The following is a 24,738-nucleotide window of genomic DNA, read 5'->3' as shown; positions in this document are numbered from 1 at the left end:
TAATCTAAAAATTACCAGTATTACGTAAAATAAAATCAACGGATTCATTTACATTCTTTTGAACTACTTGTGTGCATTTACCAACACAAATAAGTGTGTGAGATGCATGGGAAAGAGACCAAATATACTTTACAAAAGTATTTTTGAGACAAATCTAACCAACAGATGTAAAAAGTTAGCATAATGACATGTGTAAAGCCTTAGTTAATATTCAGGTCAAAATTGATACAATACAATGTAACCGTCTTGGAAATGTCTTAACCCATTTCCACAGTTTTATTCCTGTACCAGAAATTACAGATTTTTAAGATGCATGCACCAAATTTACAGGTCAAAACTGACCTGAATACAATTTTAAAGGCACACAAATACTTCATTATTTTATGAGTTTTACTAGTGAGCATTTTCTTTGAGGGCTCTTAAAATCTAAAATGGAGTCTGCTGACCTGTCTGGTGATATTAAATAAAGATTAATTAATTCCCAAGGTCTTGTAAAACAAAACTATGATAGTTTTTGTTGCAAAATCTTGAACATAAACCTTACATTTTAAGTGGACTACAGAGGGAACAAAATACAGCCAAGTAGAGTTCATTACATTACTGCTGTGCTACCTGAATGGGAAACGCGATTGGTGACGTGACTGATAGTGGAGCCGTCTGCGGAGCGCTCAATCTTCTTCATCACGACGTCACTGGTGTCTGCACCCACCCGGGCTTTCTGAGATTTCTCCTCCCGCTGCTGTCTGAGCTCCTGCAGACGCAGATCTCGTTCCTTCTCTCTCTGGTCTGAGGACACAGGCAAAATGAACAGCGTCAGGAAGAGAAATTAGGGTAAAGATGGAGAATGGACCAGGGATGCACAAAACATGAGTGACCATATTAGTACTTTTGCAACAATCAACATAGGCGAGACTATCTGCCTATGGAGTGTGAAGAAACTTGTTTGAAAACATTATTTGCAACTCTAGTGACAGAAATCACACACTTCAGACTATCACTATCATGTTTAAAGCACTTGTGTGAAAGCGTTAACATCTTAGATTAACACCATAGTAAGGTTGTGCAATATTTACTATCATAATTGTTGTTTTAACAATGTGCCAGCTGACATGTTGTTTTTCCTGAATATCAGCACGACTGAAAATTGTGATATTGATGTGATACCAAATGTGATAATGATTTTTTACAATAGTTCAATAAACATATGGCTAATACTGTGAGTTGCATTTAAAAAACTATATTATCAATATTACCATCATTATTAATGCTCTATTTCAAGTGGCAAACAAATCTAAAACAGAACTGTATGTGTCTCTGAGCAACAGACAACGGTGTTTAGTTTTTGAAAGAATGTGCATTTTTGAACAAATCAATGACCCATTTGCTTCGTTCCTGAATTAATCAACCATTTGAACGAATCAGTTGAATCAGGACTGGCTCAAAAACTTGTTCGTTAAACTTATCACCATCTACTGGCAGTAATAGTTTAATATTTAAAATACAATTTCATATCATTTATGCAGTTGTAACTGCAAGGTAAATCATGTCCGCTGCATGTGTGTAACTGCATTCATTCCACCTCTGAGCTGCATTAAACAGTCCATCAAAATACATCTAAATGTCACTTTGGCGTAGCTGTGATACTTCTGCAGTGCAGAATTTTTTTATACTGATTTAATTTGATTGGAAACAGCCATTGAATTTATTGATTCAATTTGAGAACTTGACATAAAAAATAATGCTTCTATTTAAAATGGTTAAAAAAAATGGAAATCATTGCACAAAATATGAAACCAGTCAAGGTTCCAGCACCAAATTTAGCAAAATAGTGTCTAAGTATTGACAAAACCCCAGAAAACATAGAGATGTCATTTTTAATCAATATTGCACACCCCCACACCACAGATGATCATAGCACTGTGTGTACATTTGATCAAGCAAACACAGAGCAAGCAGTTTTGATAACCAAATACATATACTTTCATGCATCGTCAAAAAAACATGACCGGATCACACGTATCACACAAACCACACGTGGTACATAAAACCTACATACCGTATCTTCAAATACAAACCAAGTCTATAGCCAAATGAAGCCTAACTGATCCTTCACTAAGGCCCTGGGCATTAGCAAAGGGTCAGTAGGGCAAAAACACACAAAATCCAGAAACCCTACCCATTTCCTCCTGTGTACATCCCAGCCTAGCCTCTGAGAGCAAAAAGAGAGAAACAGCACTCAACAAAAGGGAAGTAAAGACGACAGACTGTCTGAACTGATACACTTTCTATGTTGATGCCCCTCAGCATATAGAGAGAATAAAGAAAGAAGAGAAGGAGAGATGAGTGGTGTGCAAGAAAACAAAAGTAGAGATTATCACCTCGCTTTTTCTTTCGTAGTTCTCTCATTGCAGTCCTGATCATTTTCCTTTCTTCAAAATCTTTGCAATCATCAAGCTGTAAAAACAAACAAACCCCAACGCAAACAGACCATAATAATAATCAAAATAATAATAAAGCAACTCATTGTACTTCTATACTTCCAAGCATTTTAAAAATGAATAAATCCATCATGCACAATAATACCAGGAACAGGGTCAAATTTGCTATCTTTTTATTTCTTTAAAAGAAAATTATGTGGTAAAGAGGAAGGAACATAATCAAGGAATGTTGAGAGACAATTTGAAACTGATAGTTCATCCAAAAATTAACATTGTCAAAAAAAGATGGTCAGTAAAATAAAGTACCATTTTGTCCAGGACCTCCTCGTCCTCAATCTCCTGCAGCTTCTCTGAGGTCATCTTATCACTTTGCACCTCATTTTTGATGGAGGTCATGGATGAGCCGTAAGGAAGCACAGGGACATCACGGGACGCCTCGTTCACAGATTCACCCACAAGAGATATGGGCTCCGTCTCCATCTGTGTGTGCAGGGGGATACAAAAACAATGCATGATATACTATGAAGGCACACTTTAAAAATGATTCCCAGAATTCCCCGTGTGACAGCCCACATTTGATGGTTTCCATTTAAATAACCGTTCTTCTTAGCTTGCTTCTTGTTAGTTAAGTTCATTTGGGTTGTTGATAAATGCATGTTTATTATATTATTTCATGGCATTTGTGTTACCATGATGGTGTTTGTATTTGCATTTGAGTTTATGAAAGCATGTATCTTCTGTACATTAGTATTCACCTCAGCTTGTGGAAAAGCTACTTGTGATGAATTTCAATTCATCATGTGACTTTCTCATTACCACTTGTGTTTTTAACGTGGTTGTTAATATACTATAAAATGATCAGATTTTAGTATATTGGTATATATTTCATTAAATGTTTATGCCAGTTAATTAAATAAATATTTTTATTGTAAGTTTAAGTTCAATCTTTAAAACTTAAATTCTCGCTACCATATTTTTATGGTAAATTTCTGGCAGCTACAGCTGCAGATTTTAATTGTACATTTTCTAGATTTGTTTAAGCTACTTATAATTTAAATTAGAAAAACTAAAGTCATGCTATCCTTTATCAAAGTACTGTATTGACTAATAAACAGAAGGACTGCATGATATAATGTGACAACATTAAACAGTATTTGAACAAACAATAATTTGCCATTAATATTATCAATGGTAGCCTATTTCATGTAAAAATTTCACTGTCGCTTAACCACACATGGCCTTTAACTTAAGGAAGAACTTGCATGCACCTCAAAGTCCTTTTGGTGTTTTTATATTGTGGTTAATTTTCAGTTAAAATGCCTTTAACTGAAATTGCGTGTTTAATCGTATCATTATACATTACTGACATTCTATCCGCCAATTTGATACTGTTAAGTGCTTTGACACAATCTGTATTGTTAAAAGCGCTATATAAATAAAGGTGCCTTGACTTGGTAACAGCATTTACACAATTTTAATTAAAATGAATTCATTCAATTTCAGTCATTTTTGTTCTACTTAGTTCAATTTCTCTGATTTAATATTTAACGATAAATGTCTTTCATACTTATTTTGAACTCATTTTTACTTTAAAATTAGCCAAAAATAAATAAATCAAAAATGAAGACCATGTAAAATATTCAAAACTTTTAAAAGGTTACCGCAGATGCAAAATCATCACAAAATTTAATGTAATATCATGTTAAAGTGCATTATATTGGTGTATGGAAAGAATATCTATATAATGCTGACAGACAGATAGATGCCTGTTAAGACCTTATACTATGACACTAAAACACAGTGATGACATTTATACTTCTGAATAGCTAATCCCCAAAGCAGGCTATAATCGACAGCAACACAATTTACATCAGGGTTTAAGAACAGAGACGATAAAAATAGCCTTCCAAAAATAAAACTGGCAGAGTGATGGAGAGATGGGCAAAAAAGAGCAATGAGCGAGTGAAACCCTTACAGCAGACAGAGGAGATGGAAAAAGGGGGCTGGTGGAAGGGAGAGAATGTTTCTGAATCTGATTTATGACTACAGCTGTGTTTACACTAAAGCCGTGGAAGCTCGCTGACATTTAGACAGGAATGAGAGCTCAGTGATTTCTATGAATGTCCCTGAGCGCCTCAGCCTGCTGCTCACATGTCACACTCAGCGCTTCACTGGTCTTTGCTTCAATGAAGCACAGTGGACGTGCAGGTCAGGACGGACAGTTAGTAATGGAGAGTGTTTAGAAAATTAGCACCTTGAGACAATGGAAAATTAGGTATCCAGGCTGTATAAAATGCTTGCGACAAATGAAAAACAATGCACAACTTTAAATCTCTCTGCAATCTATAAATTGCAAAGACTAATGCTCTACATATCCTAAGTTTATTTTTTAATATTTCAACTTCAAACTGTATTTAATATATATGTGTGCGTTTGTGTGTATCTGTTATAAACAGATTATTGCGCTGATAATATTAAAACAATCTATATACTGAACAATGTGTTAATAATATTGTCAGTTTCCTCCAGCCCAGACAGAAGCTAAAAATAGTTTACTGAATTCAATTCTTTTATTGAATTAAAGAATTAAAAATAATAATTTAATTACATTTATTGGGTAGCAAAATGCAGAGGAGAAAAATTCAGAAACAATCCATAATGCATGACTTTTGATTACAAACAAGCCTAAAATACACTGGGATTCTTATTTTGAAATGTAAATGCTTAACTATTGTTGGCTGCTCACTCAAAAAGGACAATACAATATGTACTCTTGCAACATCTATAAACGTATCACAAGATAAACATTGTCATAATTCATCAACAGTCTATCATTAGCAATCATTTGGCATAAGTGCATGGGATTCATCGATTATGAACTAATCTGAAAGCGCAGGCCTGTAGAACATGAAACAGCAGCACAATATTACTTTGAAACATGCAGCACGTATATTTACTAAATGAAATCGTCTTTTGAAGTTTAATATTTACATTAGTATTAGTAGCTGTATGGTGATTCCTGTTCTTCCATCCCCGTATTTCAGACCACTTAAATTTATGATTTAAATTTGTGCAGGGAATTGTTTTATTTGCATATGTGCTCCTAAACACATTTTACAGTTTACACATACCTAGGCTATTTTTAATTACAAATGCAAGTGAAGCGATCGCACTGTCAAACCCTGCAATGAAGCAATTGTTATGTCAAATCAGGTAAATGCATTAGGGGTGTTAAATGAATTTAACAGCATTAGACATATTTAATTAATCTCATAAGGTAATGTGCTAACTTTGGCAGCCCTATTAAAAATCATTGGTATGTAATGCAAAATGCTATTCCTAAAATGAGAGTCTGGTATTCATTCACAATTATTTACATCACCAAACACCAAACAGACTTGTGCAGAAATAGACCGAATACCCACTGCAAACCTTGTGCCACAACGAGTTACCATCTTTTTACATTTTACTAATCCCATTAACAAGGCTTTGCTTCACACTAGCAAATTCAGACAGGTTTTTAGCATATTTTAAGTGCTACACAAAAATTAGTTTTCAATCTAAAACTCTAATACTAAAATTTTTTTTATTAAAACCAACTTTCCTGCTCACTGAACTACTTGTACTGTATCTAGAGCGTAACTTGCCCTAAATCAAGAGATGCCTGGAAAATCTGATCTGACCGAATCAAATCTCTTCCTGGAAGCAAACTCAGACAAGACTTTCAATTAATCAGACATAAATGGGCCATATGATTCATTTTGTTTTCAAATGTACTGCGCTAAGCCATAAAATCTACTTGAAGCATTAGTTAAAATTATTTGTTCATACCAGATGTTTTATTTGTTAAGAAAAAAGTTTGGCACAAGTGTCAATGAAAGAAAATCTTTAACTTGAACCCCTATATTTAGATGGTTTTCTTGGCAGATTTTCCAGTCCACGTTATTCACCACGAGCGCAAATGACTAATAATAATAATACATAGTGGAAAATTATGCTTTTAAAACCAAAGCCATCCAAATGATGACAGCAGATTCATGAAGGAAAAACAATTTTAAATCATTGGTAAGCATAAATATGCAAAATACTACTTGTTTAAATTGGCAAAAGATTACAATATCCATCTTCCATCTTTCGGAGTCACAGTTCACCTACGAGAAGAAATATTTTTTGCAAACCACAATGGTAGATGTTATTGATGGCCAGGGGATTGCAATTAGTTTGCTTAGGTGTTCTGAGTAGTAAATAAACAGGCCCAAATTGAAAGGCCCGCACCAAGTGGTCTCTACATATTGCTCAGATTCCATTTAGCTCACTTTATCGCAGAAGTGATTCTTCACATTAGCAAAACTATTAATGTTTACCAATCAGACAAATGTCTGGAGTACCTGAAAACCATACTCGAGTAAAAGTGCACATACCTTACAACAAAATTGACTCCAAGTTACAAGTCACCAATTCCAATACGACTTGAGCAGAAGTCATAGAGTATCTGATTATAACAGTAGTGAAGTATTTTACTTGTACTAAATGTAGGCTCAAAAACACACTTGTCCTCAACATCTAAGAGAAATGCCAGCAGAAAACAAGCCACAGTTCATTTGTAAGAAGAGCAATCACGACATGATTATTTATTTAAAAAAATAAAATAAAACTGAATTGCAATACATCAACAGCCATCTTGAACATCTACAAACACTGAAGTCTCAGTTAAGCTCAAGCACTCAAAAAGTGCATAAGTCAACCAATATCTTTCAAAAAGGTCTCAGCCATGTCATCTAATATGAGTCAAAATCTGCTAAGGTGTAATAAAAGAACACCACCTAAAGAAAAGAAAAAAAAAAAAAGAACAAACAACAAGTTTTAATAAGTGATTTTTCACTCTCATTTATAACGGGGTCTGCATTTTCGTGGGTTTAATTTTTTTTTTTTTATAAGAGACAAAAACTGTGCATCAAAACCATTTATTTTCTGGTTATAAATAAGGCTTGCTTTTCAAAAGTGAAGATTTTGTCTGTCAAAAACAAAAAACGTGCACAATACACAGTGGTATTTATGAGATATTATTTAATTACCCCTTATACATTTAATTACCCCTTAGCAGATTTTGATTCACAACTACCTGCTAATGCACTCCCATTAGCGTAAAGTAGTGCTGATGACAAGTTTGGGTGAGTAAAGGCAAATCGCACAAGATGTAGTACCTTCAATATCAGTTCTTTTGTAGCAGAAATAAACTGCTGCAGAAAAAGTTAGGTGCCATGCAAAATGTAATAATGTAATAATAAGGCTTTAGACTGCATTTGCGACCATTTTTTGAGAGTGTGCGAGTAAAAATTTGACGTGGTCGCACTTGTGCAAGTGCATGGTCTGAGCTGCTCCAAAGCGTCTGCTTCATACAGCGCATGCTGCAAAGCCGCGGCACATTGTAGCAGGAGTCAGATCTCACTGATCACGTAAAGAGAGGCGCTTTCAGCGCGAGCACTTCGTGGGTAGAGCCTGGTTTATACTCTCTGCGTCAGCGCGAAGGTGTGCGCAGCGGACGGAGGATTTGGTTTCAAACTAAAGTAAAAGACCGCTTCTTAAACCAGAGAAGGTGAACATGTTGGTATTCTTGTAGAAAAAAACATGCAAGTGCTGTCAGCGACAGCCAGTTTAGTTTTACTTTTCTTTTTGTTTTCGTTTTGAAAAGCTTGTTATCTTTGCTGTTTGCCTATGGAGGCTTCCCTTATATTTTTTTTATATTATTATTTATTTGATTCCTCAGTGTTTGCGATTAGTCGGTATATAACACATCATGTGATGTGTCCTATGCCATGCCTCGTCTTATTCGTTTTGGTTAATAAATGGTATGCAAGACAGTTGTGTTGTGCTTTTTAATTAAGAATAACAATGAATCCATCTTTTGTTTTAGTCTTAAAAAGTGAAAGGTGTATAGATATAAGCATAACAGACAATTATCTTTTCTTGTAAAACGTGACACCAAGAACGCGAATTTGAAAGTGAAAGTGAGAAGTTTCTATCATTCATAAGCATATATAGAAAATACTACTTTAGCAAAAGCACAGTTCAACTACTGGATGAGATCATTTTACAAACCACAATGCTAGGTTCAATGTTCTTGATGGTTGCCAGGGTATTGTAATTAGATTGGTAAGTGATTATAGGTAGTACACTGGTCCAATTCAAAAGAGTGGTCTCTAGATATGGCTCAAATCCCAATGCAAGTCTGTTTTTAGCTCACTTTAAATTGCAAAAGTGATTCTTTGGCTTATCAAAACTACTAATGTTTACATTCTGCTAAATGTCTGGGAAAAAGCCACACTTATACTACCATGCTGTTTTCCCTTGAGACACTGCCAGATGGAGACGACACAGGTGATGCATAGCAAACGGCAGCAAAGGTTGGAGGGTGTAGCACTGGGTTTACTTCCCCATCAGAGGGATAGTTGTTTGCTGCATCTGCATCTTGCTCTTGTGTCAGTTTTGGTTCAGGCAGTCCAAGGGCGTCGCAAAGCGCCATTACTTGCCTTACAAGCTTCTCCTGCTGGATCCTTAAGATCAAGTTCTCCTGCTGTAAGGCATCAATGGCCTCGACATCAGACGCAACCTGGGCTGTCGCTTCCTCCAAACGGGCCTCTATACTTTTGCCGAAAACCTTCAAATCACAATGTACATCTTGCACGGCTCGCTGAAGTTTGACTTCCAGCTCATAAAAACATTCATCTGTTGCTTTTTTGTCTTCATCGTCTGCAACGGTCTGTAACAGAAGGTCTCCAATCACAGCCTCTAGTCCCGACTCAGCACAATCTTGATCCAGATTGTCTTGGAGACTGACTTGGTCGCCTAGGTCTGGTGTGGAGTCCAAACTGACACCAGGCATGGTCTGTTTGGTTGCTTCTCTAGTAACTATTTAACAGGTGTTGTGGGGAAGTCGTGGCCTAATGGTTAGAGAGTCGGACTTGTAATCCAAAGGTTGCGGGTTCGAGTCCCCGGCCGGCAGGGATTGTAGGTGGGAGGTTGTAGGTCTCTCCACCCTCAATACCACGACTGAGGTGCCCTTGAGCAAGGCACCGAACCCCCAACTGCTCCCCGGGCGCTGCAGCATAAAATGGCTGCCCACTGCTCCGGCTGTGTGTGTGCACGTTGGATGGGTTAAATGCAGAGCACGAATTCCGAGTATGGGTCACCATACTTGGCTGAATGTCACTTCACTTAAAAAAAAAAAGGTGTCAAATAATCGTCAAAAGCTCCAACAATTACAGTTTATAAGAACAATCAGAGCAAATCGCCTTGCAATAAGTACAGATGACAGAAAATATGCCTAACTTCGACTCCAAGTTGAGACAAATCCCAGCCCTTTATACCTCACTCCAGACCCCCATCAGCTGTCCAACACGTCAGCCAATGGCAAGCCTTGGAATTCTGTCGCCATGGCAATCATTATTCCAGTTGTCAATCACCCATAAGCCCCCGGCTCTCTTTTTTTAGCGCTCTTGTCCTTCACACCTTTCACTAGCAGAGAACAAAGTCTGCAAAGTCTGCAAAGCTGCGGTGAACAATGTGACCACATGTACTGTACATAGTGCAAATCCAAGGAACAAATGGTTTATTAGCTTTTTTCAAGGGTGTCTGATAGATCTTAAACCCTAAATGTACTACATCAGCAGGGTAGGGTTGCATCAGCCGTTTGTATGCTCTTACTTTTACTTTAACCTAAATTGATGAATAAATAAACTGGGTCACACTTTATTGTAGGTAGCAATTCTCACTATAAACTATGACTTTTGCACAAACTCCTAATTAGCTCCTTTAGATAGTAAGGTAGTTTAAGTTTCGGTATGGGGTGGATAAAGGGATCTAAAATATGGTAATTCAGAATAAGGCATTAATATGTGCTTTATAAATACTAATAGACAGCCAATATGCTAGTCATATGCATGCTAATAAGCAATAAGTGAGAATTAGTCCCTAAACTAGTGTTACCAAATACTGATAAAAAAAAAAAAAAAAACATAAGAAATGGCATTATTTATTATGACTGATTATTGAGTCAGGATTGTGTTGAAGATCTGCTAACAAAGTAATTTATTCACATAATGTTCTCTCAATGAAATGGTAAACGATTGTAAATGTCAACATTATCATACATGTCTAAATGATTGAGTCTGTCACGTAAAAAAAAGAGCTTGCTGATGCGATTCAGTCAATCTGCCGTTTTATTCCACATGTTACTCCTGCTCACAGGCTTCCCTAAATATTTAAGTTATACGTAGAGTTATGATTCAACTAATTTTAATGGTGCAACACAAAAATATTTAGTGCCTTTTACGTAAAAAACTAGGCTAAGATGTAACTTGTAAAGATGCACTTTAAACTGAATGAATGAATGAATGACTCATATGATGAAGGTTTTCCTACAGTCAGAGGTGTAAAAAGTACTCAAACATTTTACTCAAGTGAAAGTACATCTGATGTACTGGCAGGTTTTTTTCATATTGACATGCTGTATGACTTACATTCAAGACTAATGGATTATTGAGAAGAAAAATGGATAGGGACTTGGTGCTATTCATTGGTTGTTGATTGAATGGAAGCAGATCTGAATGTGATTTTGCAGTAGATTGTATGAAAGGGATGGGATTTAAGTGGACTAAAGCTGCCCGTGTAACAATAATTGGTGATTAAATACAATTGTCTATTTTGTATATTGTGTTTGTGCTATTTTTCATAATGTCCATTTGTATATTTGTACATTATTATTATTATTATAATTGTTTATTTTTTTTTATTTTTTATTATCTGTGTCCTGTCCTGTCACTGTCATTCTGTCGCACTGTGGAGCTACTGTCACTAAAACAAATTCCTGGTATGTGCAAACATACCTGGCAATAAAGCTAATTCTGATTCTGATAAATGATTTAAGTGGACTAGATGAAATCTGGTGTATGTCACCTGTGAGAAGATGCCAGACACAAGCACAATGGTCATACACGTTTTCATAGAAAAACAATGGATATGTAGTGCACTGGAATGAAAAACATGTTCTGTGTGAATGCCCTAAAATAAAGATCATAAACTAGATGTGCTTTGTTTGACAGAAACCTGGCTAAAACCAGATGAATACATTAATCTTGGGGGGTAGACTTTAAAGTACAGTTACAAACATGAACCGCGTCCAATAGGTAAAGGGGGAGGTGTTGCTACAATTTATAGCAATATTTTCAGTATTTCTCAGAGGTCGGGTTTCAAGTATAATTCGATCGAAGTAATGGTGCTCCATATAACGTTATCCAAAGAAACAAGTGTTAATGATAAATCCCCTGTGATGTTTGTACTGGCTAATATATACAGGACACCAGGGCACCAAACAGACTTTATTAAAGAATTTGCTGATTTTCTATCTGAGATAGAGCTGACTGCAGATAAAGTCCTAATTGCTGGTGATTTTAATATCCATGTTGATAATGAAAGAGATTCGTTGGGATCAGCATTTATAGACATTCTAAACTCCATTGGTGTTAAACAACACATTTCAGGACCTACTCATTGTCGAAATCATACTCTAGATTTAATACTGTCATATGGAATTGATTTCAGTGGCATTGAAATATCTCAGAGCGATGATATCTCAAATCATTATCTAGTTTCGTGTATATTCCATATAGCTAAAGCTGTAAAGCCAACTCCTTGTTACAAATATGGTAGAACCATCACTTCTACCACAAAAGACTACTTTATAAATAATCTTCCTGATTTATCTCAATTCCTCAGCATATCCAATAGCTCAGAACAACTTGATGATGTAACAGAAACTATTGACTCTCACTTTTCTAGCACTTTAGATGCGGTAGCTCCTTTACGCTTAAGGAAGATTAAGGAAAAGAGTCCAACACCGTGGTATAATGAGCACACTCGGGCCCTAAAGAGAGCAGCCCAGAAAATGGAGCGCAGCTGGAGAAAAACTAAATTAGAGGTATTTCATATTGCTTGGTGGGAAAGTACCCTATCCTACAGAAAAGCATTAAAAACTGCTAGATCTGCTTACTTTACGTCTCTTTTAGAAGAAAACAAACACAAACCCAAGTATTTATTTAATACAGTGGCTAAATTAACAAAAAATATAACATCAGCAGGTGCAGACATTACCCAGCAGCACAATAGTAATGACTTTATGAACAACTTTACTTCCAAGATCGAAACTATTAGAGCTAAAATTGTAACCATGCAGCTGTCAGCCACAGTATCGCATCAGATAGTGCACTATAGATCCCCTGAGGAACAATTCCACTCATTCCCTTCTATTGGAAATGAAGAATTGTATAAACTTGTTCAATCATTTAAACCAACAACCTGTATTTTAGACCCTGTTCCATCTAAGCTCCCAAAAGAGGTGCTTCCAGAAGTAATAGATCCTCTTCTGAATAATATTAACTCATCATTGTCATTAAGATATGTCCCAAAAACCTTCAAACTGGCTGTTATTAAGCCTCTCATTAAAAAACCACAACTTGACCCCAAAGAATTAATTAATTACAGACCGATATCGAATCTCCCTTTTCTGTCAAAAGATATTAGGAAAGGTAGTATCATCACAACTATGTTCCTTCTTAGAAAAAAAATTATATATGTGAGGATTTCCAGTCAGGTTCTAGACCATATCATAGTACTGAGACTGCTCTTATTAGAGTTACAAACGACCTGCTCTTATCATCTGATTGTGGTTGTATCTCTCTATTAGTGCTACTGGATCTTAGTGCCGCGTTTGACACTATCGACCACAACATTCTTTTAAATATACTAGAAAATTATGTTGGCATTAGAGGAAGTGCACTGGCATGGTTCAAATCGTACTTATCTGACCACCATCAATTTGTGGCAGTAAATGAAGAGGTATCATACCAATCACAAGTGCAGTTTGGAGTACCTCAAGGCTCAGTACTTGGCCTCTTACTTTTCACACTTTACATGTTACCCTTGGAAGATATCATTAGGAAACATGGTGTTAGCTTTCACTGTTATGCTGATGATACCCAGCTCTATATTTCTTCGTGACCTGATGAAACTTACCCATTTGCAAAACTAACGGAATGTATAGTTGATATCAAAAACTGGATGACTAGCAATTTCTTCCTGCTAAATTCTGAAAAAACAGAGGTGTTAATTATTGGACCAAAAACTTTTGCATGTAATAACCTAGATCACTGTCTAATAATTGACGGCTGCTCAGTAAATTCTTCGTCATCAGTTAGGAACCTAGGCGTACTTTTTGATAGCAATCTTTCCTTCGGAAAACATGTTTCTAGCATTTGTAAAACTGCATTTTTCCATCTTAAAAATATATCCAAATTACGACCTATGCTCTCAATGTCAAATGCAGAAACATTAATTCATGCATTCATGACCTCGAGGCTAGATTATTGTAATGCTTTATTGGGTGGTTGCTCTGCACGTTTAATAAACAAACTCCAGCTGGTTCAAAATGCAGCTGCTAGAGTTCTTACTAGAACCAGGAATTATGACCACATTAGCCCGGTTCTGTCAACACTGCACTGGCTCCCTATTAAACATCGTATACATTTTAAGATCTTGCTAATTACCTATAAGGCCCTGAATGGTTTGGCACCTCAGTATTTGAGTGAGCTCTTATCGCATTATAATCCTTGATGTCTGCTGCGATCTCAAAACTCTGGCCATTTGATAATACCTAGAATATCAAAATCAACTGCGGGCGGGAGATCGTTTTCCTATTTAGCTCCCAAACTCTGGAACAATCTACCTAACACTGTTCGGGAAGCAGACACACTCTGTCAGTTTAAATCTAGATTAAAGACCCATCTCTTTAACCTGGCTTACACTTAATACACTCGCATTTCTATAATACAAATCAAATTAATACAAATTAAAGGATTGTTAGGCTGCATTAATTAGGTCAACCGGAACTGTGAACACTTCCCAAAACACACACACACATACGCTAATATTAGTCTGTTTTCTTCTTATTCCGAGGTCACCGTAGCCACCCAGATCCAGACTGTATCCAGATCAGATGGTCACTGCAGTCACCCGGATCCAGTCCATATCCAGATCAGATGGTGGATAAGCACCTAGAGATGACCTCTACAGCCAGGACACCTAGATGAGCCCCAGAGACTGATCCCCAGTGAAGACCCTGTCTCCAAGACGGCCATCGAGACAAGACCACAGGCACCAGAGGAGTCCTTTGCACAATCTGATTCTGCTTTAGCCTAGATTTAAACTGCTGATTTTGTCTGGCCAGAGGAGAATGACACTATTTCGACAAACTATTTCCCTGTCTAAATACTGTAAAGCTGATATAAAGCCCCCCAGCTTTATATCAAGCCGATGTAAAGCTGCTTTGACACAATTTGCATTGTTAAAAGCGCTATACAAATAATATTGACTTGACTTGAAAGCACTACTGTCCTGTGACACGTTTCAGATTTTTGGCCTTGATTTGATATAGCGCAACAGGTGTATCACTAAAAAGCACATTAGCTGTCATCAGGAAACTTTCAGTAGCGAAAACCACCTCTGAACTTTTTGACCCAGATGACAGATCATGCAATAGCATGACTGCGTCAGCGTATATTTGAGGCTCAGACAGCTATTCCAATCAGTCCGGTCTCATTCAAGCAACAATGCCTGACCCTCGGACTTACTGACAGCCATGCAACTAAAAATATCCGGCATAGTTCAAAACAGAGCATCTAAATATACCACCGGAAGCTGTAAAAGAGTGGCCACAAAACAAATCCTGTGAAGAATGTAAGGTACGTACTGCCGGAAGGAACAGACAAGCAGTACTTTGTCAGGAAATGTTTCAAAATGTCTGTTTGGCTTGAAACATCATCCTATAAGCATCCATGTATGAAATTAAAAAGCTACTATTTCTTTCTAGGAAAGAGCAGTGAAAAGTACAGGTTGGCATCGTGTGGTGGATGTCCAGAAATGGTCAGTGACTGTAGTTGGAAGCTTTCTGAATAGCACAAAATACTTTGGACACAAAGTATTCAAATATGTTCGTTCACTGGACATTTAAATTTATAAAAATAATATATATATATATATATATATATATATATATATATATATATATATATATATATATATATATATATAAAAACAAAAAAACAATTGTGCCATAAAACATGCCACGATTATTAGATTTTTGCTGCTGCATTAAACATCCATGGCATCCATTTTTTTCCACTCAGAACAATGTTATACATGAATTTTGATAAGTTGATTTTTGTCAAATATATTGACATGTATTAGATATTTTCACACAGCCAGGGTAAAAAGGGATTACACAAAATACAAAGTATATAAATATACTAAATAAAAATGTAAAGAATACTATAAAAAAATCATTACACTGTGTACTAAACAGGGACAGCTATTGAAATCAAAAAATCAAATGTGGTCATGATTTCTATTTCTGTCGCATTGCGTTGAATTTCTCTTGAAATATCATTGATCCAAAATCCTCTTCACATTGATCGGCTGTGATTTTGTCACCTTGAGCAGCATTTTTGCTTTCACACTGGAAACTTCAGTCATTTGTGGTCGGAAGAGCTGTAGATTATTTCCCACACTACTCCTTGTGGTTTTCTCATCAAGTCTCTCCAAACCCTGCTTTTAATTACCGTCCCATCAGTGCTAAACAGTTTGACCTACATCTAGTACAATCTGTACCTCAAATCACCATCCAGGAAATTGCTTGCAAAGGAAGAGAGAAGCAAAGGGCAAACAACATCCAATTTATGACCACACAAATGCATCCTTTATGATCAGCTGTAAGACATTTGTCTGTCATCACAGTTATCATTGTATTTATAAAGCTAAACCAAACCTATACAGAGTATGCATTAACTCCAGCGGTTCATGTTTGCTAGTATACAACACAACAATCACTTTCTATTCTTCAAATCCTACTAATTTTTACCTCTGACCCAGACTGCCGTATACAAGTTTTCCTTCAAATCATGACTCCTGCTGTGTGTTCTCTCTCGAGGCTCTCTCTTTCTTCTGTTGCTCTCACACTGAGATATTAATCCCTCATTTGTGAGAAATAGCCTTGTAAACCTGCTAATGAAGCGTCAGTACTTATCCTTTAACAAGATTACCACACTGCCCCACATGAGTTAGATGCAACGGGTATTAGCAGCAAAAGGCACGTTTACTTATACCTGTTGTGATGTTTCTCTATATTTCAAATTATTTACCTCAATTATGCACATAGGAGTAGCTTTTCCTGCCTTGTGAAAAAAATGTTTAATTGTATTGAATGTGCACTTGTAGTGTACTTCTTAAAGGTTTTGAAGTAAACATTGGACTTGCAGATAGCAATACGAATGAAAAAAGACCACTTAAGTGTACTTAGAGACACTTTCATTACTGTTTCTTAACACACTTACGCTGAATTCAGACTGCACGATTTTAACCCCGATTTTCACTCACCGACATGTTTTGCGAAATCACCTGAAAAATTCCCGAAATCAGAGAGGCAAATCGGTGCTCATTCACAAATCACGCAGTCTGAAAATCTGAAAGAATCGCCGATGCCCATGAAATATTTAGCATGGTAAATACAGTATCTCACAGAAGTGAGTACACCCCTCACATTTTTGTAAATATTTCATTATATCTTTTCATGTGACAACACTGAAGAAATGACACTTTGCTACAATGTAAAGTAGTGAGTGCACAGCTTGTATAACAGTGTAAATTTGCTGTACCCTCAAAATAACTCAACACACAGCCATTAATGTCTAAACCGCTGGCCACAAAAGTGAGTACACCTCTAAGTGTCCAAATTGGGCCCAATTAGCCATTTTCTCTCCCCGGTGTCATGTGACTCGTTAATGTTACAAGGTCTCAGGTGTGAATGGGGAGCAGGTGTGTTAAATTTGGTGTTATCGCTTTCACTCTCTCATACTGGTCACTGGAAGTTCAACATGGCACCTCATGGCAAAGAACTCTGAGTATCTGAAAAAACGAATTGTTGCTCTACATAAAGATGGCGTAGGCTATAAGAAGATTGCCAAGACCCTGAAACTGAGCTGCAGCACGGTGGCCAAGACCATACAGCGGTTTAACAGGACAGGTTCCACTCAGAACAGGCCTCGCCATGGTCGACCAAAGAAGCTGAGTGCACGTGCTCAGCGTCATATCCAGAGGTTGTGTTTGGGAAATAGACGTATGAGTGCTGCCAGCATTGCTGCAGAGGTTGAAGGAGTGGGGGGTCAGCCTGTCAGTTCTCAGACCATACGCCGCACACTGCATCAAATTGGTCTGCATGGCTGTCATCCCAGAAGGAAGCCTCTTCTAAAGATGATGCACAAGAAAGCCCGCAAACAGTTTGCTGAAGACAAGCAGACTAATGACATGGATTACTGGAACCATGTCCTGTGGTCTGATGAGACCAAGATAAACTTATTTGGTTCAGATGGTGTCAAGCGTGTGTGGCGGCAACCAGGTGAGGAGTACAAAGACAAGTGTGTCTTGCCTACAGTCAAGCATGGTGGTGGGAGTGTCAAGGTCTGGGGCTGCATGAGTGCTGCCGGCACTGGGGAGCTACAGTTCATTCAGGGAACCATGAATGCCAACATGTACTGTGACATACTGAAGCAGAGACTGGGCCGCAGGGCAGTTTTCCAACATGATAACCACCCCAAACACACCTCCAAGACGACCACTGCCTTGCTAAAGAAGCTGAGGGTAAAGGTGATGGACTGGCCAAGCATGTCTCCAGACCTAAACCCTATTGAGCATCTGTGGGGCATCCTCAAACGTAAGGTGGAGGAGCGAAAGGTCTCTAACATCCACCAGCTCCGTGATGTCGTCATGGAGGAGTGGAAGTGGACTCCAGTGGCAACCTGTGAAGCTCTGGTGAACTCCATGCCCAAGAGGGTTAAGGCAGTGCTGGAAAATAATGGTAGCCACACAAAATATTGACACTTTGGGCCCAATTTGGACATTTTCACTTAAGGGTGTACTCACTTTTGTGGCCAGCGGTTTAGACATTAATGGCTGTATGTTGAGTTATTTTGAGGTGACAGCAAATTTACACTGTTATACAAGCTGTACACTCACTACTTTACATTGTAGCAAAGTGTAATTTCTTCAGTGTTGTCACATAAAAAGATATAATGAAATATTTACAAAAATGTGAGGGGTGTACTCACTTCTGTGAGATACTGTATCTGGACCTGTCAGCGATTCAAAATCTTGCTGTGAGAAATTAATTCTGACTGAAAAACACATCAGCAATGACCTACAGCCAATGAGAGAGCAAGATATGTTCGTGGAGGGGTTATATGAAACATAGTTTGTGGACCAGACAGAGTTGTCGGCGATTCTTCCTATTGTAAAGTATAGGAACCTCATGTCGCCGATTCATCATGCAGTGTGAACGCAGCAGCAACTAAATGCTACCTCAGATTGTCGTGCAGTGTGAAAACAACGGTGAGCCGTCGACTTTGAAAATTGTGCAGTGTGAACTCGGCATTAGGTATACTTACACTTTGTAACAATGTCAAATGAAGAGTTTTACTTTAAAGTACATTTTAAATTGTTTCAATTAACTTTCATCATGCTTTAAAAAAAATCTTATTTTGATGTGTTGACTGACATACTAAAGCATGATTTTTTTTAATGGGCTTTTATGCTTTTTTTATAGAAAGGACAGTAGTGAGACGACAGCAAAGCACTGGGAGGAGAGAGGGAGCGGCAAAGGACCTCGAGACAGGAATCATGAGCGCAGTTACGCTGTATATCGATGCACTATCCATGAGGCTATTGGCGCCGACCTAAAGCATGATTTTAATTTTAACTGTAGTCTGTTATTTGATAACACATTTAAAGATGTTAAAATGTACTAAATGATAGCTTTATTACAAATGTGTAATTACAAATATATTTAAATACAAGGCATTCAAGTTCCCATAGATATTATATTATATTATTTAGTTTACCATAAATGCTTGTCAGTACATTCAGCAGTACACTTTAATAGGGCTGGGTGATATATCGAACGTGATGATCATACGCATCTCGTCAGTAAAGCTGGTTCCGTGATTAACGGAATAAACGATAATGAACTCGATATTGCGTAGCTTGTCAGTGATCTACGGCTCTGTGTACTAAATGATTGAAACTGAAAATTAATTGACTAATTGAAATTTAGCTCAAGTACATCTAATTTCTCTGGATTCTCTTTGAAATATTTCTACACAGTGATTGGAGTAACCAATCAAACCTGAATACGGCTGTCCCTCATTGGTCCTAGTCCGACCTGACAGAGCTTGAGAGGATCGGCAAAAAGGAGAGGCAGAATATCCCCAAAACTAGAGTGCAAAGCTTGTTGCATCAGACCCAAAACACTTAAAGCTGTAATTGCCGGCTGTAAAGGTGCTTCAACTAAGTACTGCATTATGCAATGTGATACTTCAGTTTTATTTTTAAATATTTGCCAAGTTATCACAAATCAGTTTTTTTGCTTTGTCCTTACTGGGTAATAGAGTGTAGATTGATGTGCAAACTTTTTTTTTTACTTTTTAGCACAAGGCTGCAACAAAGTGTGATTTTTTTTTTAAATGTCTGAATACTTTCATAATCCAAATCTGTATTGTTTTCATAAATACTCTTTTACTAAAGTGCTTAAGTGTACTTCATTTTCACAAGGACTGTCATCCTCAGTTGTTTACAGGTTTGCAGATGTTGTCCTTTTAAGTGTTTATTATGCTCTGTGCAGTATTAGCTATTGGGGAGACAGGATGGCTGCCACACACACACAAATTTTCAAGAGTTCCAACTGCAATAAAATGTGGGATTGTATCAGAGTTACTACCAAAATTGCAATGATGTCTATCAGAGGTTTCATATTTCACAGCTGAACAACAATTTAAATTGTTTGGTGTCTAATTTTTGACAAAAGTTACTGGAGATGTATTATATCAAACAATTTTAAGTAAACCTCTGTCAACAGGGACACTGTGTTTTAAGTGATGTGATGTGTGGCCAAGTATGGTAACCCATACTTGGGAATTTGTGCTCTGCATTTAAACCATCCAAGTTAACCTCATTCACTCCCCCCAACTACAATTCCTGACGGTACTGCAAACTTCGGGTTACAAGTCCAGCATCTCTAATCATTAGGCCATGACAGCCCCATTTTGTTCATTTTGTTTTGTTCATAAAAAGTGCGCATTTCTTTCTGTGTTGCCATGTCTGCATTTATAAGCTTAGTTTTCCATGCTTATTTATGGGCAGTCATGTTGTTTTATGCTTATTTAAAGAACTCAGTCCCGTATTAGAGCTTATTTTGGTGAGGCAAGTCGCTTGTTTGGCTTTGTTTTCCTAGGGAGATCTGGCAACAGAGAGATGTGTGAATGAGTGAAAGCACATACACTGCTCAAAAGTTTGAGGTCAGTACGTTTTCTTTTAAAGAAATTAATACTTCAATTCAGCAAGGACGCATTGAATTAATAAAGTAATAGAAATATATTGGAACATTATAAAAATCTTCACTATTTTAAAAAATGCTGTTCTTAACTTGTATCATGGTTTCCACAAAAACATGAAGCAGCACTGTTTTCAACATTGCTTATAATCAAGTGTTTCTTGATCAGTAAATCAGCATATTAGAATGATTTCTGAAGGATCATGTGACACTGAAGACTGCAGTAATGATGCTGAAAATTAAGCTTTGATCACAGAAATTCATTACATTTTAACATATATTCACACAGAAAACAGTTCATTTAAATTATAATGTTTCACAATTTTACTTTTGATTATAATGCAGCCTTGGTGAGCAGAAGAGACTTCTATTGAAAAGCGTACTGACTCCAATCTATTGAACAGTAGTGTAGTTGTCACTACATTAACTTTTCAGGATTGAATTTGATTGTAGAATGCATTTCTCACAACAGTGAATGTCCAAACTTTGTGTACAGAAGGAGATTAAGGAGTATCAACAATATGTACTATAGCTGCATTATGCTCATGGCCTAAATGTCTTCAATCACAAATGTTAGGTTAGTTAAAGCAAAGTCTTCCACAGAACATATGCTCAGTTCAGATCATTCTTGGCCTGAGACACAGGAGTGAAATTTAAAAAAATATATTTTTGAGATATGAACATGGATTATCAGTGTTTTTCTGCTGCTCTCTAAAGTTTCTTTTTTTTAAGATTTATTTTGGGGGTTTTATGCCTTCATTTTGATAGGAGATTAAGTTGACATGAAGCAAAGTGGGAGAGAGATTGGGGTACGGGATCAGGAAAGGTCCACGAGCCAGGACCTGTATATCGGTATATCGCTATACTGTACATTGGGGCGCTGCCCAGGAGGTTATCAGCGCCAACCTGCTTTCTAATGTTTTGATGCTGAAAATATCTGTTTGTTAACAGCTCTTTGGTCCCAGAGACACTTCCTTTCTGAAGCTTTTGTGAATTGTTTACAGACCATTTAAAGTGTCAAAGTTCACGCTGAGACAGTGTTGTTAAGAGGGGAGTGTCTCTCTAAAGGTCACTGTACACTGAGTCCGAAATTTTCGCACATTAAAAAATAAATACAACCTCACGTTGTGTCAATCACGTCATAAAAAAAATTTGGATCAGGTTTGTTTTTCTGCATTTTCGCATCCGTAGCAAGCATTTTTGATATGAAAGGATGACTATTATGGAAAAATTTAAAAAACATACGAAAATTTCGGACTCATTGTGCTAGGACCTTAACACAGCAAAGTGCTGTAACTCATTTAACGTGCTAAGATGCCGTTTATGTGAAGGCCTTAAAGGCACAGCAGCAAAAAAAAGATCTCTTTAATTATAAGGGTCAGAGAGAGGATGGACCATTATCAGAAGAAATTTAATTATTGCTGTTTACGGTAATTAAAAAAAAAAAAAAAACCACTGACTAATATTACAAGTGGACCTCGAGGGGGAAATTAAGACAAATATTGAGTAGAGACTTCATCTGCATGCAAATATAGTTGTGTTTTGTGTTAAAACAGTCTGTGTATGTTAAATACCTTAACAGAGGATCCTGATGAGAGACTTGAGCTGGTCACTTTGAACGGCATTGCTCTTAAACCAAGCGTCAGCTCTGAGAGAACATAGAAAAACAGCAAAATGAGAACATTTAAGACACTAACAAGATTTAGATGAGACTGTGCTTCTTAAGAATGTCTAATGACAGTGTACATTTGAAAACATCATACCACCCTAAGAAATATTTACACAGCACTGTTCAGATGTTAAATAGAGCTTCAGTTGGAGTGGATGAGAGTGAAGTGGAGCCTTTAGTCCGTTATGTAAGCTGCCACAATGGCACCACATAGAGCTCATAAATTAGCATGGTCACATTACTGCTAATGTAAACACTGCTCAGCGCCCTCCGTGCTCTCTGGCTGTTCAGCATGGAGTACGCACTCCTTGCCGCATTAGTGTGTACTGGCCATAGTTATTATAGTTAACTAAAACCATAAAAAATTCAGTTTTTTAAGTAATTTTAAAACCATAAAAAAATATGTTTTTTGTTACTTGAAATAAAATATATGATCCGTATATGGGATCCAGTCTCAATTTGCATTTGTCATGTACAGATTACTGAAATTGAAAACACTACCGATCACTACCGATCAAAACTTTGAGGTCGGTCAGACTTTTAAGAAAATAAGTTTGATTGATTGATTGAAACGTTTAATTGGAACATGTAAATAAATATAGTAAAAACAAAAAACAATACAACACAATACAAAATCATTTGAACTTATACATGTCCAAAAAGGAGTAGGAAATTTATAATAATAATCACTAACAATGATCATCAAATCAACTTCATGGTAACAATAATCAATAACAATAATCATCAAATTAACTTCATAACTCTGTCATCTCATCCTTGTCTTAATACACTCTTTTGACTTTCCTAAATATATTTACAGTATATATACAAACAAAACCTAAATAAAAACTATGACTAAATAATCTGTATGAACACCTAATCAGATCCGTTCTTCCTCCAGATACATTGTGAGAACCATACGTTTATACTGCTTTTAAAACTGGGTCACACTTGGGCATTGCTTGAGCACTAGACTTAGTCTGTTGCACAATTTCACTCCACATACAGAAATACAAAAGCTTCTTAATGTTGTTGTGCTGCTTGAAAATGAACCAAATCACTGAATTTTAATATCTTTCATTTTAAAAAAAATGAATTTGTATGATCTCTATAGCCAATTTTATGAATTATCCGTATTGCTCTTTTTTTGCAACATAGATAATGATAATAATCTGCATTTATATGTATTACCCCAAACCTCTGAGCAATAATTTAAGTATGGTAATATTAATGCACTATAAAGAATGTAGAGTGATTTGTAGTCCTGAACATGCTTTACCTTATTCAGTACTGAGATACTTCTAGACAATTTATTATGCACATACTTCATACACTTGATGAATGATATACATAAAGACTTTTATTCAGCAAGAAAGCATTAAATTGATCTAAAGTGACAGTAAGACATTTATAATGTTACAAAAGATTTCTATTTCAAATTAATTAATAACTTTCTATTCAAAGAATCCTGAAATAAAATGGTTTCTACCAAAATATGAAGCAGCACAACTGTTTTCAACATTGATAATAATCAGAAATGTTACTTGATCAGCATGATTTCTGAAGGATCATGTGACACTGAAGAAATAATGATGCTGAAAATTCAGCTTTGACCACAGCAATAAATTACATTTTCGCAAAAAATTGAAAAAGAAAACAGTTCTATTAAATTGTAATCATACTTCACAATATTACAGTTTTTACTCTATTTTTGATCGAATAAATACAGGTTTGTGATCATAAAGAGACTTCTTTCAAAAACACACAAATCTTAACGACCCAAACTTTAAAATGTACTAGTGTACAAAAAGTCTCTGAATGTCTAGATTTGTATTCTCCAGTCTAATGAATTAAATGATGTTGTTTCTCCAAGAGAACTTGATAGTATTTATTGAAACCTTCATGTTTTATCCAAAGAGATCTGGTTTGTTTAAAGCCATAAAAACGTCAATAAATTCCCAAATAAAAACCTCTTTTTTCAAGAACACGCTGCTGACGAAATCAGAGAGAGTACATGACTTTTAAATAAAGCAGCCAACTCTGTTTATGGTATCTTCATCAGTTATTGAGCGATTACACAATACGTCAGTGTCCTTATGTGGTTCACTGAGACAGTAAACACTCTTTTACTGCAGGTCTATATC

The 24,738-nt window shown here is 36.6% G+C and overlaps 1 protein-coding gene across 3 annotated transcripts in view; it reads right to left on the bottom strand.

Moving 5' to 3' along the window:
* Window positions 1-24,738, bottom strand: part of smtnb (smoothelin b) — a 72,385-nt gene that overhangs the window by 12,524 nt on the left and 35,123 nt on the right. For 2 of the 3 annotated variants that reach the window (XM_079416364.1, XM_079416366.1), the window contains exons 10-14: window positions 22,500-22,573; window positions 2,745-2,918; window positions 2,379-2,454; window positions 2,177-2,209; window positions 613-786 (exon numbers count right to left, since the gene is read on the bottom strand). In XM_079416364.1, the coding sequence (XP_079272490.1) occupies window positions 613-786; window positions 2,177-2,209; window positions 2,379-2,454; window positions 2,745-2,918; window positions 22,500-22,573 (531 nt within the window). The remainder of the gene's footprint in view (window positions 1-612; window positions 787-2,176; window positions 2,210-2,378; window positions 2,455-2,744; window positions 2,919-22,499; window positions 22,574-24,738) is intronic. The other variant, XM_079416365.1, reaches the window with a different exon arrangement.

The sequence above is a fragment of the Barbus barbus genome (genome assembly GCF_936440315.1).
Source record: "Barbus barbus genome assembly, chromosome: 5".
Taxonomy (NCBI): domain Eukaryota; kingdom Metazoa; phylum Chordata; class Actinopteri; order Cypriniformes; family Cyprinidae; genus Barbus; species Barbus barbus.
This window is presented reverse-complemented; position numbering and strand designations above follow the sequence as displayed.